General features: G+C 43.3%; 1 protein-coding gene across 1 annotated transcript in view; it reads left to right on the top strand.

Moving 5' to 3' along the window:
- LOC117468095 (thyroid peroxidase-like) overlaps nt 1–19,145 on the top strand; it is a 53,631-nt gene extending 34,486 nt beyond the window's left edge. The window contains exons 7-12 of the mRNA XM_034112076.1: nt 13,615–13,873; nt 14,656–14,826; nt 15,711–15,948; nt 16,053–16,261; nt 16,377–16,550; nt 19,081–19,145. Of these exons, the coding sequence (XP_033967967.1) occupies nt 13,615–13,873; nt 14,656–14,826; nt 15,711–15,948; nt 16,053–16,261; nt 16,377–16,550; nt 19,081–19,094 (1,065 nt within the window). The 3' untranslated portion in view covers nt 19,095–19,145. The remainder of the gene's footprint in view (nt 1–13,614; nt 13,874–14,655; nt 14,827–15,710; nt 15,949–16,052; nt 16,262–16,376; nt 16,551–19,080) is intronic.
- The last annotated feature ends 265 nt before the right edge of the window (nt 19,146–19,410 follow it).

Raw genomic sequence — 19,410 nt, 5'->3', positions numbered from 1 at the left:
CAGACTACTGACCCTGAACGGTCCTGCCCTGCCATACTGCACCCCATCCTGAGAGACCTGCACCTATGGTGACGGTCTCCTGGCGGGATGGGATGGCGCCCATGGGCACGCCCATCAGGAGATAGGCCCCTCCAGTGTGACCGAGAGTGGAGGCAACGCTGCGACACCCTGACTTCCCTGCGCCTGTGCCACTTGGCGTCCAAGTGAAGGCTGTTCAGCCACATCTGCATGGGGCGCAACGCCAGCGGGCCCAAGGGCACAATGGCCGAGGAAGCCTGCCCAAGGGCCGAAGGAACTGCATATAAGGCACCATGTTGCCCGGCCCACGTGGAAGTAGGCATCCCTCAATTCCACGGCTGTGCATGTGCTGTGGTCAGCATATAGAGTGGCAGCACCTTCAAGAATCTGTTGATTCCTCTGAGGTCCAGGATCAGGCGAAATCCGCCGACTTTCTTGCTCACGAGAAAGTACGCCGAGTAGAACCCCCTGGGCTAAGCAGAGGGTCTACTGGCTCGATTGCGTCCTTAGACAGAATGACGGACAACTCTTGGGCCAGAGCTAGGGCCTCTGCCGGATCGCTGATGACTGTCATTTTGGCCGGGCCGAAGGCTAGGGGCCGGAACTGCGGTTCGTACCCCTGGGTTAAGGTGGAAACCACCAATAAGGACATAACTCATCCCCCTTCCCTAGACATTAGGGCAAAGGCTTACAGTGATGCATCACTGAGGCCCAGCAAAGAAGGCTCAGCCGGCGTCTGCTGCAGAGAGGTAGAGAAAGCCAGCATCAGATGCGTGCCGCTGTGTCGTAGGCCCTACAGAGCAGCTCGTTTGTGACCCTGCACTGAGGCCGAGGGCACCTGGCATCAGGAGCCCGAATCGGGGAGGCGATGGCAGGCTCAATGGATGGCAAGCGACCCAGCCCCACCCTCCCCGGATCCTGCCTGGCAGCAGAGTGGGAGAGGGCCCTGGTGTCTCTCCAGCCTGCATGGAGGTCCCTCAGGTACTCCTCTGAAGGAGGAACAGTGGGAATGAAAAGGGGCAGGGTTATGCCAGAAAAAGGCGCTAGCCTGAGCCGAGTCGGCCTGCGGAACCTGAAGCTGCAAGCGTAACAAGGCTGCAGAGAGCTCTGAGCAGAGGAGTGGGAAGCCTCCTCGGGGGTGAGCTGGGCCCCCGCCCCCCCCCCCCCCCTTCATAGAAGAGGTTTGTCCGGAGCCGCTAGCGACATGGCATCCTCAAGTAGAGGTGTGGCAACCGAAGGAGGGCCAGGCGGCAAGCTAGTAGCCCCCGCACCGGCCCCTGGCTGAAGGGCCAACAGGAGCGACTTCGTCTGCTCCATGACGGCAGCTAACCGACCCACATTAGAGGACAGCCTGTTTCTAGCCCTCTACCTGGGGGGTGAACCCATAGTCATCCCTCCATCAAGTCGCCGAGAACGGTCAGACTGAGCTGGAGGAAGTTGTGACGAGGAGAGGTGCCACCTCTGCGACTCTAGCCACTCTGAGCGCCCGAGGCATGAATCTACAGCTCATGCAGGCGCTTTGCGTGAGACCCTCCCTCAAATGCTCGAGGCCAAGGCAGAGGGGGGCAGCGGTTATGGCCGTCCTCGGGCTCAAGAGAAGCCATACAGGCGCGACATGAATGAGCCAGTCTATAGGTAGCCGGATGCAGCGTAGTCGGGAGTGGGCGCGAGAACACAGCCTTCCCCAGCTACCTGCTGAACGGAAAGAGTAGAGCAATGCTCCAACTCACTGAAAACAAAGAGAGATGTAACTACACCCACGTTACCGGCAGAGGGAGCGGGAGCGAGAGCACTGCCTTCACCTAGCTGGATTAAATAAAGATGTTTAATAGGACAGTTTAGCCGGGCGGCTGCTGCTAGAATCAAGCAACACGTCTACCAGGAGCGGGGGCGAGAACACTGCCTTCACTGGTTGAGTTAATAACTAATGCCAGGTGCAGCGTACCCGGGAGCGGGAGCGAGAGCACTGCCTTCACCTAGCTGGATTAAATAAAGAAGCTTAACGGGGCAGCCACGCCAGATGTTAGCCAAGCGGCCGCTGCTAACAATCAGAGCAATATGTTACAGGGAGCGGGAGCGAGAGCACTGCCTTCACCAGCTGAGTTTAAATAAAGAAGCTGTAACAAAACATGCAAGATGTTCGCCAAGCAGCTGCTGCTAACAATCAATCAATCAATCAATGTTTATTTATATAGCCCAATATCACAAATGTTACATTTGTCTCAGTGGTCTTCACAGTGTGTACAGAATATCAGTATGACAATACGACACCCTCTGTCCTTAGACCCTCACATCGTACAAGGAAAAACTTCCAAAGAAAACCCAGTTTAAAGGGAAAAATGGGAGAAACCTCAGGGAGAGCAACAGAGGAGGGATCCCTCTCCCAGGACGGACAGACGTGCAATAGATGCCGTGTGTAAATTGAAAAGATAATACATTTGCAACATAGGTAGTCCAAATGTTTGGAAATGCATGTGTGTATAATAGGAAGATGAATCCACGAGGATATCCATCCAGGACCTATGATCCAGGACCACAGCCACGACTCAAGATCCAGCGCTCGCGATCCAGGACACAGGACCGCAGGATCATCCATGACTCCGGATCCCAGCGTATATAGACACCAAAAAGAAAGACATTTGGGGAAGCTGGGTTAATCGGAACATGAGAGTACACGGGTATAGACAGAGAGAAGGAAGAAGTAAGATGTCCCCCGACAAACTAAGCCTATATCAGCAAAACTAGGGGCTGAATCTAATCAGCCCTAACTATAAGCTTTATCAAAAAGGAAGGTCTTAAGCGCACTCTTAAAAACGGATAGGGTGTCTGCCGCCCGAACACAAACTGGAAGCTGATTCCACAAATGTGGAGCTTGATAAGAAAAGGCTCTGGCTCCCATTGTACTTTTAAAGATTCTAGGAACAACCAACAACCCTGCATTCTTGGAACGCAATGCCCTAGTAGGACAGTAGGGTATAATGAGTTCTTTAAGGTAAGATGGCGCCTGCCCATTAAGGGCTTTGTAGGCGAGAAGAAGAATTTTAAATTCTATCCTGTGTTCTATAGGGAGCCAGTGTAAGGCAGCCAGAACAGGAGTAATGTGGTCCCTTTTCCTAACGCTGGTTAGTACATGAGCCGCAGCATTTTGAATCAGCTGAAGCGACTTGATTGACTTCTTGGTACTCCCTGATAATAAAGAGTTACAATAATCCAGCCTAGAAGTAACAAATGCATGGACTAGTTTCTCTGCATCGTTTTGAGGCAAGATATGCCTGATTTTTGCAATGTTACGTAGATGGAAGTAGGCGGTCCTTGAAATTGATTTTATGTGGGCGTTAAAGGATAAATCCTGATCAAATATAACACCAAGATTCCTTACAGTCTCACTGGAGGCCAAATTAATGCCATCCATAGTTAGTATGTCTTTAGATAATTTGTTTCGTAGATTCTTCGGGCCAAGTACAATAACTTCAGTTTTGGTCGTGTTTAACATCAAAAAGTTTAAGGTCATCCACGTTTTTAAGTCCTTAAGGCAGTCTTGAATTTTATTTAGATGATTAATTTCATCAGGCTTGATTGATAAATATAGTTGAGTATCATCCGCATAACAATGAAAGTTTACAGAATGATTCCTTATAATATTGCCTAACGGAAGCATATATAATGTGAACAAAATAGGTCCGAGCACTGAGCCCTGTGGCACTCCATGGCTAACTTTGGTTTGCGTGGAAGATTCATCGTTAACACGTACAAACTGAGAGCGTTCAGATATATAGGACCTAAACCAGCCTAAAGCAGTTCCCTGTATGCCAACTAAGTGCTCTAGTCTTTGCAATAGGATATCATGGTCGATAGTATCAAATGCAGCACTAAGATCGAGCAAAACAAGAATAGAGACAAGTCCCTTGTCTGAGGCTATTAGAATATCATTTGTGACTTTAACCAGAGCTGTCTCTGTGCTATGATGTGTTCTAAAGCCAGACTGAAAATCTTCAAATAAATCATTGTTTTTTAAGTAATCACACAACTGTTTTGCGACCGCTTTCTCAAGAATTTTTGAGAGGAACGGAAGATTAGAAATAGGTCTATAGTTGGCTAAAACCTCTGGATCGAGGTTGTGCTTTTTAAGAAGCGGTTTTATCACTGCTACTTTGAATGATTGTGGAACATAGCCTGATAATAAAGACATATTCATAATATTTAATAAAGAAGTGCTAATTAATGGAAAAACTTCCTTCAACAGCTTAGTTGGAATTGGGTCTAACATACACGTTGATGGTTTAGAAGAGAGAATCATTGAATGTAATTGTTCAAGGTTAATGGCTGAAAAGCATTCTAGTTTACTATCTAGTGTAATATTAGAACTTACGATTCCGGGAGCTGTTGATAACACTATACTGGTCGAAGGCAAGAGGTCATTAATTTTGTTTCTAAGAGTAACAATTTTATCGTTAAAAAAGCACATAAAATCATTACTACTGAGTAACTGAGTAACAATCAAAACAATACATTAACCGGGAGCGAGAGCGAGAGCACTGCCTTCACCAGCTGAGTTAATTAAAGAAGCTTTAACAAAACATGCAAGATGTTAGCCAAGCGGGTGCTGCTAACAATCAAAACAATAAGTTTACCGGGAGCGAGAGCACTGCCTTCACCAGCTGAGTTTAAATAAAGAAGCTTTAACAAAACATGCAAGATGTTAGCCAAGCGGCTGCTGCTAACAATCAAGCGAGATCAAGTCAACACAAATGTTTAAGACCAGACAACTAGCTTCTAAAGAAGAGAACAGCACAGAGCCGTAGTTACAGCAGTAACCATGGCCAGTGCTTACCCGGCATAGAACCGTAGTTACAGTAGTAACTATGGCCAGTATTTACACGGCTTAGACCCATAGTTACAGTAGTAACTCTGGCCAGTACTTACGCAGCTTGGAACCGTAGTTACAGTAGTAACTATGACTATGGCCAGTACTTACACGGCTTAGAACCGTAGTTACAGTAGTAACTGTGGCCGGCGTCTAAAAGTGTCAGCCAACGGCTGCACCCTAGATAATATAATATTGGGAGGATGAAATCCTCTTTAATGGCCACACATGCAGAGCACACAGCACACACAGTGAAGATTGTTTTCTGCATATCATCCTAGTACAGTGGTAGTAGACTAGAGTCTAGTACTAGGAGCAGTAAATACCACGATATAGCGCTACTGCAATCAAAACCATACCTTACCGGGAGCGGGAGCGAGAGCACTGCCCTCACCGGCTGAGTTAAATAATGAAGCTTAACAGTACATGCAAGGTGTTAGCCAAGCGGCTGCTGCTAACAATCAAGCAACCAAGTCAACACACAATGTTAAGACCAGATAATTAGCTTCTATGAAATAGAACAGCCCGCATAAACCGTAGGCCATGGTCACAGTAGTAACCATAGCCAGTGCTTACATAGGACCGTAGTTACAGTAGTAACTATGGCCAGTACTTACCTTACTCTCTGCATCTAAACAAAAAACGGGCAAATTATGGCACACTTGGCTTTCCATACTATTGAATGAGAGACGCAGCTAAAGCTGGGACTCAAATGCTAATGATAGCTCGGGCACAACGCCACAAGCAGAACTCTCAAAAGAGCATAATAAGGGCAACTTTATGGGAGAGGAAGCGGGAACACTGTCGTCACCAGAAAGTCTAAGCCAAACAATAAATAAGACAGCAATCAGGACAACTTAGCTGGGAGAGGGTGCGGGAACACAGCCATCACCAGCAACAAGTTGACACAAACCTGTCCGTCGAGGCTCTGCACAGCGCACAGCCGGCCACAGCTCCTGGAGGACGCGTTAACAACCTGTAGCTCCGACTGTCAGTCGCGAAGCTGCACGCGGCCAGCTGCTTGCAGAGAAATCCCTCAGATCAAACGTTCAAACCTGAACGCTGTAGGCTACAAGAATGTAGCCGCGGTACTCTCGCGAAGCGAGAAGATGAAAAGGAACCGATCCACTAATGACGCCGGCCTATGTAGCCGTAGTCACGTGGGTCACAGGTGACTTTGTTGTTATTGGTACTCGAACTGCACATGCGTGCGATGGACATATCCAGTGCTAAAGCACCGCCTCTGGCGGTCATTAGGGACGAAATAGAACTTAAGACACAGGGTCCTCCAACAGTGCAACATGAATATATATAGGACATAAAATAGATAAATAGTGCAAGAGAATGAAAAAATTCAGAAAAAATGTCAGTTGCAATTTCAGATTGTGTGGTAAATAAATAATGCATAGTTCTCGATATTGTAGCAACCAGATGTAACAGCATAGTCACTGTGCTGCAGTAAGGTTAACCATGGCCTGTTTTTTTTAAAACTGGACAAAATTAGTATTTACAGCTTAAACTACTAGCATTTACTACTTATCCAAATAGTTATGGTGTGAATTATTGTGATTCAGGGCAACAGAATAAGAAGAAATGAAATGGAAGTGTTACATTGTTTGCTGGCTTTAAGAGAAAGAACCGCAGCATTTTTTAAAGAAACATGGATTAGGTGAATGATGCAAATTATGGACATGATGCAAGGTCCTACTTGCTGTTGTTTTTCTGTACACTAAATACATTTGATGAAGGCAGGGGAAACAGCTGTGTGACGAAAACAAAGGCAAACATGATTCACTGCTGTACAGTTTCTATTAACAAACACAAATTATGAACAAACTAATCCAACTTTCACATGTGTGGTGAATTTATAATTATGAGATATCAGGAGTGCGAGTGTGTTGCACTTATTAAAGAATGTCAAACTGATAAAAAAAAAGACATAGTGAGGCCTGTTGTTTACAAGAAAACAAGATATTCTTCTTTCATGAAGCGTGTCATGCCTTAAGGTCATTCACACAGAAGAGAAAAAGAAATAGCCTTGACTGGAGCTTTTTCAGAAATAATTCTTGCATTTATTGCTACAAATGTAGACTGCGCAGCAATGTCGTACAACTTTTTTATCCTGTCAAATAATATTCATCATCAAATTGAGTTATTCGACAGACAAGGAATAGAAGTTTAAAATAATATATGTTTAGATGTCTGTATATACATACAGACATCTAAACATATATTATTTTAATTAGTGAATTACCATGTTTGTAGAGAAAGACATTATAATGATGATCGTAAAAACTGTAGGTGCTGTAAAAAGAAATGTAGCTTCCAACTATTTTAATCGGTCATGTTCTTTTTCAGGTTCATCTGACCTGTTTCCATGCTTAATGTTCAAAAAGCTCTTTATTTTCCTCATACTGCCTGTGCTGCAGCACCTCTTTTCACCCTCTGTCTGAAACCAGAGGCTAGTCTGCTCATTAAACATTAAAGCATGGAAACTTCTCACAGTAGAGGCACGAAATACAAATATAAATGTGAAAAATAATAGCTAATGTGGCTCTGCTTTGCTCAGTGAAAACTTAGGACACATTTCTGTTAGGATGGTTCTTTATGTCAGGGAGGAGCAACAGAGCCAGACGGACAATTTGATGATTGACAGGTCATAATCCTTTCTTGTAAACAGTCTCTGTGCACGTTCCATACCATTTAGCACAAAGGATGTCCCTGTCACCATGGAAGGCAGGCTTTGCAGCAATGACTGTAGATATAAGTTATATTAGCTGTAGGCAATGGGTTTCATTTAGTTGGGTACATACTGTATGTTTGCATGAAAAAAATATTAACAAATATGGTTTTGATGGAAATGAATCATGTTTTCCTGTGAAAGGGACAATCCTGATGCGTGAAGTTTCTAAGGCATTTCTACGCCGATGGAAAATAAGTGTGTAATCTTTCAGACTTTGGGGCCTGACATTTACTGACAGAGGAAAGAGATTTACATTATTAAAGAGAGATTTAATGGAGGAGGATGGGTTTTTGAAATAATTTGTGAGGATGAAGTATAAAAGTGCAGGTAGGGGATTTAAATACTGTAGCTATAACCATGACAAACTCAGAAAATCCCTGTATTGGAAGTGGAGTGGAATTTTAAAAGCTGAGATGAAGAATTAAAGAAACACCAAAGCTCAGTTTTTTCATTATCATCTCTTAGTCGGATAGTACATACATTTGATCGCAAATATCCCCTATGTAAAATACATTTGCAAAAAGACTAGGAAGTACATTCTATTAAAGTAATTACTTGAGGTCATGTAGTGGTATGAATATACAAATAAATGTGTTACTACCGCCATGGGTCATGCAGAGCAATGGAGTGGTGCAGTGATGACTTATTTTTGTAGGCCAACCTGGAGATTAGCATCGCAAGGGCTTCCTCGACAAAAAGCAATGGAATTTTTGCATTGGATTTTGGTGTATTGCAGAAAATAAGCTTTGTGGCCAACACACGTTTATGGTGCATACACGTCGCATGAAGTAAAAGCGTGTTTTAAACTTTATTTCGAACCACAAACAAGTAAAAAAAATCTATTCTTTTAAGGCGAGCGAACCGGAAGTGCTGAAATGTCATCGACTCATTACTGCACCACTCTATGACAATTAATAATTACAGTACTGTTGATTTAATCAGAAGGAGAATTATTTCTACCATTGGGAAATTGGTGAAATCCCAGGGGGAAACGACAAAACATTTGAGGTATAACAAATAAACTAATGCCTAATGTAGTGGAGTTGTGTTATTATTGTATAATAATAATGTTGAAAAGTCTGCCTGTAATGTGAAAAGTTTTCTAGTTATCCAATCTTAGGAAAGAAAAACCTCTTGTCCCTTTACAGCCTCAGCAGCTTTCAGCTCATTGTTGTGACACACACTTTAAATCCTCAAGCAGCTGTTCCCAGCAAACAAGCTCACACAGGGCAAATTTAACGGAGGATGCTGTTTTCATACAGCATTATTCTTGACAAGTCACTGTAAATGCACTACTTGAATGCATTAAAATATTTGCTTTGGCTCTCTGAAGAACCAGCACCTTACCGTGGTAGAGAGGTTTGTGTGCCCTGATGAACCTGGGGGCTGTGTTGTCTGGAACCTTGTGTTCCTGGTAGGGTCTCCCATGGCAAATTAGTCTCAGGCAAGGGGCCAGACTAAGATTGGTTCAAAAGACCTCATGAAAGACGACACAAGAAGTGAGGATACCCGGCCCGGAGGAAGCCCGGGGTCCCTTTCTGGAGCCAGGCCCAGAAGTAGGACTCGTCGGCGAGCGTCTGGTGGCCTGGCTTGCCACGGAGCCCGGCCGGGCCCAGCCCGAAAAGGCAACGTGGGCAACACCTCCGCTTCTCCGTCCTGCGGGCCCACCACGTACGGGGAAACAGCGATGGGGTCGGGTGCGCTGCCAGAAGGGTGGCAGTGAAAGCGGAGGGTCTCGACGGACCAGACCCGGGCGGCAGAAGCTGGCTTTGGGGACGTGGAACGTCACCTCTCTGGGGGGGAAGGAGCCGGAGCTTGTGCGGGAGGTGGAGCGGTACCAGTTGGATCTGGTTGGGCTCACCTCTACGCACAGCGTCGGCTCTGGAACCTTACTTCTGGATAGGGGTTGGACTCTATTCTTCTCCGGAGTTGCTCAAGGTGTGAGGCGCCGGGCGGGTGTGGGGATACTCACAAGTCCCCGGTTAGGTGCGTCGTTGTTGGAGTTTACCCCAGTGGACGAGAGGGTCGCCTCCCTACGCCTGCGGGTTATGGGGGGGGAAAACTCTGACTGTTGTGTGTGCTTATGCACCCAACAGCAGTTCAGAGTATACGGCCTTCTTGGAGACCCTGGAAAGAGTCCTGTATGGGGCTCCTGAAGGGGACTCTTTAATCTTGCTGGGAGACTTCAACGCACATGTGGGCAATGATGGAGACACTTGGAGGGGCGTGATTGGGAGGAACGGCCCCCCTGATCTGAACCGGAGTGGTGGTTTGTTACTGGACTTCTGTGCTAGTCATGGATTGGCCATAACAAACACCATGTCCGAACATACGGATGCTCATAAGTGTACGTGGTACCAGAGCACCCTAGGCAGAAGGTCCATGATCGATTTCGTTATCGTATCATCGGACCTGAGGCTGTATGTCTTGGACACTCGGGTAAAGAGAGGGGCGGAGTTGTCAACTGATCACCATCTGGTGGTGAGTTGGGTCGAGTGGCGGGGGAAGCCTCTGGATAGACCTGGTAAGCCCAAACGTGTAGTTCGGGTGAACTGGGAACGTCTGGAGGAGGCCCAAGTTCAGGAGGCCTTCAACTCACACCTCCGGCGGAGCTTTTCGGGCATTCCTGTGGAGGTTGGGGACATTGAACCAGAGTGGTCGGTGTTCAACGCCTCTATTGCCGAAGCCGCGGCAGGGAGCTGTGGTCTCAAGGTCCTAGGTGCCTCAAGGGTCGGTAACCCTCGAACCTCCTGGTGGACACCGGTGGTCAGGGAAGCCGTCCGACTGAAGAAGGAGGCCTTCAGGGATTTGTCATCCCGGGGGACTCCCGAGGCAGTTGCAAGGTACCGACAGGCCCGAAGGGCAGCAGCCTCATCCGTGGCCGAGGCAAAGCAGCGGGTGTGGGAGAAGTTCGGAGAAGACATGGAGAAGGACTTTCGGGCGGCACTAAAGTTGTTCTGGAAAACTGTCCGACACCTCAGGAGGGGGAAGCAGGGAACCATCCAAGCTGTGTACAGTAAGGATGGGACGTTGTTGACCTCACCTGATGGAGTGTTAGGGCGTTGGAAGGAACACTTTGAGGAACTCCTGAACCCGACAACTCCGCCCTCTATGTTAGAGGGAGAGCTGGAGTATGACGGGAGATCAACACCAATCTCCCGGGGGGAGGTCACTGAGGTCGTCAAACAACTCCACAGTGGCAAAGCCCTGGGGGTGGATGAGATCCGCCCGGAAATGCTGAAGGCTCTGGGTGTTGAGGGACTGTCATGGATACATTATCAACCTATGGATTAACCGATTCAGCTGCGTTTTTTCTCGTTTTAATGAACACGTCTTTTGATCCGATTGACAGCTACGGTGAGACATCTCCCCTAGAAGCTACGTAAAGGTACGTGTTGTGATGTCTGTGTTTGCTTCCCCTGTCCGAGTTCGGATTACTCAGTGATGATACTATATACCTAAATAATATGTGGAACCTCAGCTTTAATCGGATATCTTGTATGTGCAGCTATGATAAGTAATAAGGGTACTTTTATCTTGAGTTCTGTGCCAAAGTGCGTTAGCATTTTTCGCTCAGGGGTCATTTAGATGCTTCTTATGAGACTTGTGTTTTGTTTTGGTAAAAATTGTTTGTATCGTTAGTTAGCTAAGATTATTTCCGTTAATCTGGTATAACACATTAATAGGTTCATAAATATTAAGATCCCCTGAGACACAGTGTCGTGAAAAAAAAAGTAAAGTACCCGCCGGGACTTTGGGGCTTAACAGGTTAAAAAAAAACGCAATATATACCCCGGGGGGGGGGGGGGAAATCGCGATGTCAGTTTTTTTCAATATCGTGCAGCCCTACTGTGCAGGTCCCTCCATTAAGGAGGCTGGTGTTAAATTACAGGCTGTTTTTAACATTATTCAAACTCAGCTCTCTGATCTAAAGCTTCTTTTAAATGTTGAGAAAACCAAGGTAATGCTATTTTCTAAAGCTAAAAAGACACCAGAGCCTGTTTTAGATATTGTAACTACGCAAGGAATAAAACTTGAAGTGGTTACCTGTTACAAATACCTTGGTATCTGGCTTATCTTGTCTCACTTTTAAACTTCATGTCAATAACCTGCTTAAAAAGCTGAGGGTTAGGCTAGGTTTCTTCTACAGGAACAAGTCATGTTTCTCGCTTGAGGCCAGGAAAAGGCTAGTCACTGTGACCTTTTTACCTGTGCTGGACTATGGTGATTTGATGTATATGAATGCACCTGCCCATTGCCTGGTCAAGTTAGATGCTGCCTATCACAGTGCACTGAGATTTGTGACAAACTGTAAAGCATTAACCCATCACTGTACCCTGTATGCAAGGGCTGGTTTGCTTTCACTAACTGTACGGAGGCTCAGTCACTGGTACATTTTTATATACAAAGCCATGTTAGGGAAACTTCCATCTTATATCTGCTCCCTGATCTCTCGGAGAATTGTAAGTGGCTACTGCCTGAGATCGAATGCTGTGGTTTTATTAAATGTGCCAACTGCTAGGACTGTCTTAGGGAAGACAGCTTTTAGATGCGCAGCTCCTCTGTCTTGGAATAGTCTGCAAATTAAATGGAAACTGAACAATCTGGTGCCACTAAATGTTTTTAAAGCTCGGTTGGATGCTAGTCAATCGGGAGCTATTGGTACCTGTTTATGTGGATAATTATGTAAATGATGCTGTATGATGTCCTTTTGTTGTTCTATTTATGTTTTATGTTTCATGTGGAACTACTTGAGCAGGTCTCCCTTGAAAAAGAGATCAATGATCTCAATGGGATTTATCTGTATAAATAAAGGTTTGAAATGAAATGAAATGAACCGGTAACTATAGCTATCAGGTAAATGTAGTAGATGAGAAAGTGCAATATTTCCCAGTTGATAATTGCATCAGTCCAATTTAAAGTGTGCCCTCAAAGTCAAAGTGAAGTCCCTCTTGTGTTTCAGTGAGTCAGCTAATTAAGTTACATTACCCAGTCTTAGCCATCATTCTTGCAAAGTAGTCTTAAACACTGTCTGTCTTTACACTGAAGGCAGTTGACGTTTCATTAGTATCATCAATGCAACAACATAGTTAATTTGAATGCTCCGTACAACTCCAAGACATGTGATCGCAGTAACGTGTACTGTGTATTAGCATCTGTGTGAGTGCATGCATGTGTATGCATTTGTGAGATATGTGTTGGGATTCAGGTGGTGAATTGAGGCCTTTATAAATAGAGATGAGGATGGATGGAGTTCTCTGCAGTGAACTGTGAGGGAACAAATGTGCAATCATGTGTTCAAGGTCGAGATATTACAGAAGTATTCTTCACACTGGAAAGCCTAAGGGAATTTATTTTAGTTGCATGCATAAACTATCTCTGGATATTCTTAATCAATACCAAGGGCAAGTGTAAGGGAAACTTCTGTGTAGCAGCAATGCAGTGGGAGTCACCGACTCAGGAAAGAGACACGGGAAGAGCAGGAGCTTTGATGTCAAACACTGATGGTTTATTTGGAGCTTCGGCCGGAGAATTCACATCACAAGTCACAGCAGCCACGATCTGACTGCACGGTAGAGTTGCCACGTCAATTCTGAAGAACTCTAACCCAGACCCGTGTATTTAGCTAGTTCAGAGAGCATCATCAACCTGCTGCATAACAAGATAAAATCATAACACCTCTATCAGCTGACGTCAACAGGCAGGAACATAGAATGATAACACCTCTATCAGCTGACGCCAACAGGCAGGAACAGGGAGACAGAACACTGAGAGCACAGCAGCCAAGGTTACGAGGTGCGTGTGCTCAGTCAGGACAGTTTGAACTGATAAACTGGGTCAAAGTTATGGGCCTTGGAAAATATTCCCCAACAGCGAGTATGTTATAGTAATCGCTACAGGAGGTTATTCAATCACGTGGCTTTATTTTCTTTCATGTCCATCTAAGTCCAGCTTCTTTGTGATCCCCCTTCTCTTTTTTGCCTACCAGATCATCACCATGAGAGATTATGTTCCAAAAATCATTGGCGAGGAGTCTTTTGAACAGTACATTGGACCCTATCGGGGATATGATCCAACTACAGACCCTTCAACATCCAATGTGTTTGCGACCGCTGCATTCAGGTTTGGCCACGGCACCATCTCTCCAATACTCCAGAGACTGAATGAGAGCTTCCAGATGCATGAGCACTTCCCCCACCTGAGAATCAGTAGCACTTTCTTCAGTCCATGGAGAATAGTCAAAGAAGGTCAGTACACACAGTACAAAGCTGCCCATTGGATGTAATAATGTTCCCTACATGCGCACACAAAATACTGTATTTAGGTCAGCTTCAGCGTGACTTTGTTCAGAATGAATGTGTATCTTAGTGATATTATTATTTGAATGCAATACAAGTGACTTATGAAAGAGAACCTATGAATGGACATACGTCTATAGAGTAAAACCTGTATTAATATATCTAGTACATGACATGCAGTGTGCTGCTAGCAAAATGTGCACTACTCCACTTGACATTCTGCGTTGACACCTATCATTACATATTAGAACACTCATTGTTTTTCTAAAGCGTAATCCATTTGAAATAGTAACATACAACCGGTGGTCTTTTTTTTCCAGATCTCCTATGTCTGAAGTTTTCCCATCATATAGAGGGAAACGCAGCAGTCTTACCAAAAGTGTATTTTTGAGTGTAACTAGGTTTTATTATGATACACAGAGTATTCATCCCCAGCAGTGCATTTATCCGGTTTGTTTGAATGAAGTTGTTTGGACCCCTGTGAGCCCAAGGGTAGCAGAAAAGCCAGGTTTAGCAGTGATATACAGACCTGTTTTCTGAACAGCATAAAGGACATTTTACCATTTGTGTCTGGTCTGTTTGGAATAAGGGATTAAAGAATAGTTAAAGTAAGTCAGAATTGTTTGAAAATGGTTTGTTTACAAGAACGTTGTTATCTTGTTATGTGTACTAAGAGCATTTCTGAACCTTACAGAACATAACTATCTAAAATTGACTGTTTTTGTGTCTAGGTGGAATTGAACCGACCCTGAGAGGTGCAATTGGAACTCCAGCATCTACAGCAAGCGCAAACATGCTGTTGACAGAGGAGGTAACAGAGAGGCTAATCGTTCTCAATAACTCACAGTTCATGGACCTCGCTTCACTGAACCTACAGAGAGGACGGGATCACGGCCTTCCAGGTAAGTGCTGGGCGGAATCAGTTCACTTATTTCCGAGAGTTACAAAAACACGTCTGTTCGCTAAAAATGAAGCTGGGCAATTAGCTTTATGTTTTCATTCAAGTCTGTGTGGAGGACATTAGTAGTACTACTTCTCTAATGAAAATCTTGCTATAAACCTTTTGTTTCTCTAATGGGAGCTGTGTCTAATAAATTGCATTATGTGATGTCCCCACGTGACTGCAAGGCAAGGCAAGTTTATTTATATAGCACCTTTCAACACAAGGCAATTCAAAGTGCTTTACAAAAAATGAAAGACATTAAGAAAATGGCATTTAAAATCAGTCATTAAAAAGAAAAGATTGAAACTGAAAAATCTGGTAGTGTTGAGTCAGAAATAAGTGATTTTACCAGACCTATGTAGCATGCTGCTTATTTTTGCAGCTTGAGGCTACGTTAGCATCTATTAGCATAACACCCAAAATTCCGAATGTGAATGAGTTGCATTGTGGTTAATTTTCAGATATTGAAAAGAAATGCATGGAATAAAAAAGAAGACATCTCTAGATCTGCTGATTTTTTTTATAGCTGTCCATTGTGAGTCAAGAATAAGTCTACCCTTTAGCACTTTGTAACAACAACTTTTTGTATTTGTTTTTTTAAACAGTAAACAAACGTGATAGGTGAAAAGTAAAATGAGCGTAATAGGTTTTAGTATGACTTTTGTCATCTTTGTTGAGCTAACTAGCTGTTTTTTGGTGTTTCCTGCTAAGCTAAGCTAACCCTATCTGAGGTGTAACTTCATATTAATCGTACGGACATGAGAGTGGTATCACTCTTACCGAGAAGGAAATGCATTTGAGTATGATCCTTTTAAATGATTTTGTGTTGATATTATTTTTCAGGATACAATGATTGGAGGTCATTCTGTGGATTGGAGCGCATCAAGACACTGGAAGGTCTCAAAGAGGTTGTAAGAGACTACAGGGTTGCAGAGAAGATATTACAACTATACAAAAATCCTGACAATATTGATGTATGGCTTGGAGGGCTTGTTGAAGACACGTTGCCAGGCTCAAGAACTGGTCCCCTCAATGCTTGCCTGATTGGAAAGCAAATGAAAGCCTTTCGTGATGGTGATAGGTACCTTTACATTTTATGGATTAAAAAACTATTTTAATCTTATTTACCTAACCTTGGACCACACCGGGGCTGTTTAAAATATAATTTCTTGATTTCTCTTTCAGGTTTTGGTGGGAGGCTGACGGTATGTTTAGCCAGCAACAGAAGGATGAGCTTCTAAATGGTTCTCTGTCTCGGATCATCTGTGACAACAGCAACATCAGGGAAGTCCACACTGATTCATTCAGGTTTGGGAAATTCCCCAATGATTACTTATCCTGTGATCACATGCCATCCATCAATTTGGAAGCTTGGAGGGAAGAGAAGAGCCGAGGTGGGCTTGAGTAACATTCGTCGTATTTGGTCCCTATAATTGATAACACACATTACTTTGAATTGTATTATTCCTCTACACATGAACATTAAAAACTTTTATTTCTCAATTCCAGACTTAGTACAGTGTGGAACTCCAAGACAGATAAAGAATGGGGATTTTATTCTGTCCTCGACATCTGGCAAACTGGTTGCTCTGTACTCCTGTTACCATGGTTTCAAGTTAAAGGGTGCCGCTGCAATAATTTGCGAGGAAAATCGATGGAGTAATCATCCCCCACAATGTACAGGTACATGAACTATTTTTGCCATGGATTTGTTTCCTAAAATTGATTTGACTGACTATGTAATGTTGTATACTGTATGTTGAGTGGTTTAACATTAAAAGGAATATTTCCCTTTAAGCTGGTTAATATGCTCGTGATTGCATGAACTGATCCAAAAAAAACTTATACAGATGTCTTTGATATGATTTGGATAGAAACCATAGACATAACCCAGCACATATCGCTTCTTGCATATGCAGCACTGTTGTGCTCTTGGCTGACTGGAGCTATACTGCTATCTGCTGGTACTAGCGGAGAAAGTGTTATGTTTCAATGGGGAAAAGGCTGATTTCTGATTCAAACCATTTGTCACCCATTTTCTTTATGACAAAAACAAGTTGTAATTCAACTCCAAGCCATTTCTACAACTGTTGGTGAAGTTTGTTAATGTGACATTTTAATAATGGGGACTAATTTCTCAACATTGTCTCAATTGTGTGGTCAATCGTTTGTTAGAATGTGGAAAGATCACAATTATCAATCCATATAAAAGTTGTTGGTGTTCAGGGACATAACTGCTTTTGATCTACTATAGTTTGTCCAAGGAATTTATTCCCAAACGTAATTATTATTAAAGAATTTAAGTTATTGTTAATTTATTAGCTGGCATGAAGTTAACTTCAATCAGAGACTTTTGCAACAGTGAACATACTGAAATATAAAAACATGTTCATCTCTCTCATAAGTCAGCTTGATGTGCTTAGTCAAGAAAGTCAAAAAGAATGTACACATTTTCCTTCTGCTATAGCATTTTCTTATTTTGATTGTATTATATATTTTCCAAAACATTCATAACAAGAAAAACAGCAATACAGTACAGTGACACTGCTTAACGACAAATATGACATGTGGGGTTCCTCAAGGCTCCATCTTGGAGCCTCTTCTCTTTAACATCTACATGCTACCACTGGCTCAGATAATGAAGAACAACAAAATAAGTTACCATAGCTATGCAGATGACACACAAATCTACGTAACAATTTTACCAGGAGACTATGCTCCAATTCAAACACTGAGTAAGTGCATTGAACAAATCAATGACTGGATGTGTCAGAACTTTCTCCAATTAAACAAAGATAAAACTGAGGTAATGGTTTTTGGAGCCAAGGCAGAACGTTTAAAAGTTAGCGCTGAGCTTCAGTCTGCAATGTTCAAACCAACAGATAAAGCCAGAAATCTAGGTGTAGTCATGGACTCTGACCTGAGTTTCAACAGTCACATTAAAACAGTTACTAAATCAGCCTACTATCACCTAAAGAACATATCTAGGATTAAAAGACTAATGTCACAGCAGGATTTGGAAAAACTTGTCCATGCCTTTATCTTCAGTAGACTCGACTACTGCAATGGTGTCTTCACAGGTCTCACTAAAAAATCTATTAGAAAGCTGCAGCTGATTCAGAACGCCGCTGCTCGAGTCCTCACTAACACTAAGAAAGTGGATCACATCACTCCTGTTCTGAAGTCTTTACACTGGCTTCCTGTGTGTCAAAGAATAGATTTCAAAATACTGCTGCTGGTTTATAAAGCACTGAATGGTTTAGGCCCAAATTACATTTCTGACCTCCTGCTAAATTATGAACCATCCAGATCTCTCAGGTCTTCAGGGATTGGTCAGATTTCTGTCCCCAGAGTCAGAACTAAACATGGAGAAGCAGCGTTCAGTTATTATGCTCCAAATATCTGGAACAAACTCCCAGAAACCTGCAGGTCCGCTGCAACTCTGACTACTTTTAAATCCAGGCTGAAGACTTTTCTTTTTGTCGCTGCTTTTATTTGAACTATTCATATCTTAAACTGCACTGTAACTTTTATCCATGTACTTTTTCTTGTAATGTTTAATTGAACTATTTATATTTTAGACTGCACTGTAACTTTTATCCATGTATTTTTTTCTTAATGTTTATTTGATTAGCTTTTCTTTTTTAATGCTTAATGTCTTTTTTTGTAAAGCACTTTGAATTGCCTTGCGTTGAAAAGTGCTCTATAAATAAACTTGCCTTGCCTTGCCTTGCCTTGCCTTAAGCACAAAAAAAGAGAATGAAAAAATTAAGAAAACATCAAAGTTAAACAAAATTAGATAGGGGGACTGTATTCTAATGTGTTTATTGTGTGTGTGTGTGTGTGTGTGTGTGTGTGTGTGTGTGTGTGTGTGTGTGTGTGTGTGTGTGTGTGTGTGTGTGTGTGTGTGTGTGTGTGTGTGTGTGTGTGTGTGTGTGTGTGTGTGTGTGTGTGTGTGTGTGTGTGTGTGTGTGTGTGCAAAATGGACTAGTGCAATATCCAAATTGCAGGACGCACAATATTTATTTTAGTTTTGGGTGTTAACAATACAACAGGGCCATGGCCATTACGTAAGTTATATAAAAGTATGCAATCTAACGTGGGAAAGTCTTGCTGTATGTCCTGGTTGGTTGGCAGTGAGTGTTATCATGGTTATGCATGTGATATTAAAAGGTCACCATAATAATTAGCATGTTGTGGTTTTCTTTTACAGGAACTCATCACTAAGTTGTTAACAATGCAGCAGATCCAGAAATGCTTCATCATTTTATAACCCAGCTCAGGGAAAGAAGCCATGCTTGTTTTGTTTTTTTGCTGTATTTCATGATTGTTTTGATTAACAGTTTGTTTTAAACATTTAAATGGAATTGAATACACACAAAATAAATTGAATAAAGTTGATTATATGTCATGTTAACTGCTTGTCACATCCTGGTCCTGTCTAATCGCCTCACTCCCTCACCTGGTGTGTTTTCCTTCCCTGTTAATCACCTGCCTGGCCGCAATGAGCCTCAGATGTCCCTAATCATCCCTCCTCCCCTGT

This window comes from Pseudochaenichthys georgianus, chromosome 22, assembly GCF_902827115.2.
Source record: "Pseudochaenichthys georgianus chromosome 22, fPseGeo1.2, whole genome shotgun sequence".
NCBI classification, from domain to species: Eukaryota; Metazoa; Chordata; class Actinopteri; order Perciformes; family Channichthyidae; genus Pseudochaenichthys; species Pseudochaenichthys georgianus.
Note: the sequence above shows the minus strand (reverse complement) of the source record. Positions and strands in the feature narration are given on the sequence as shown.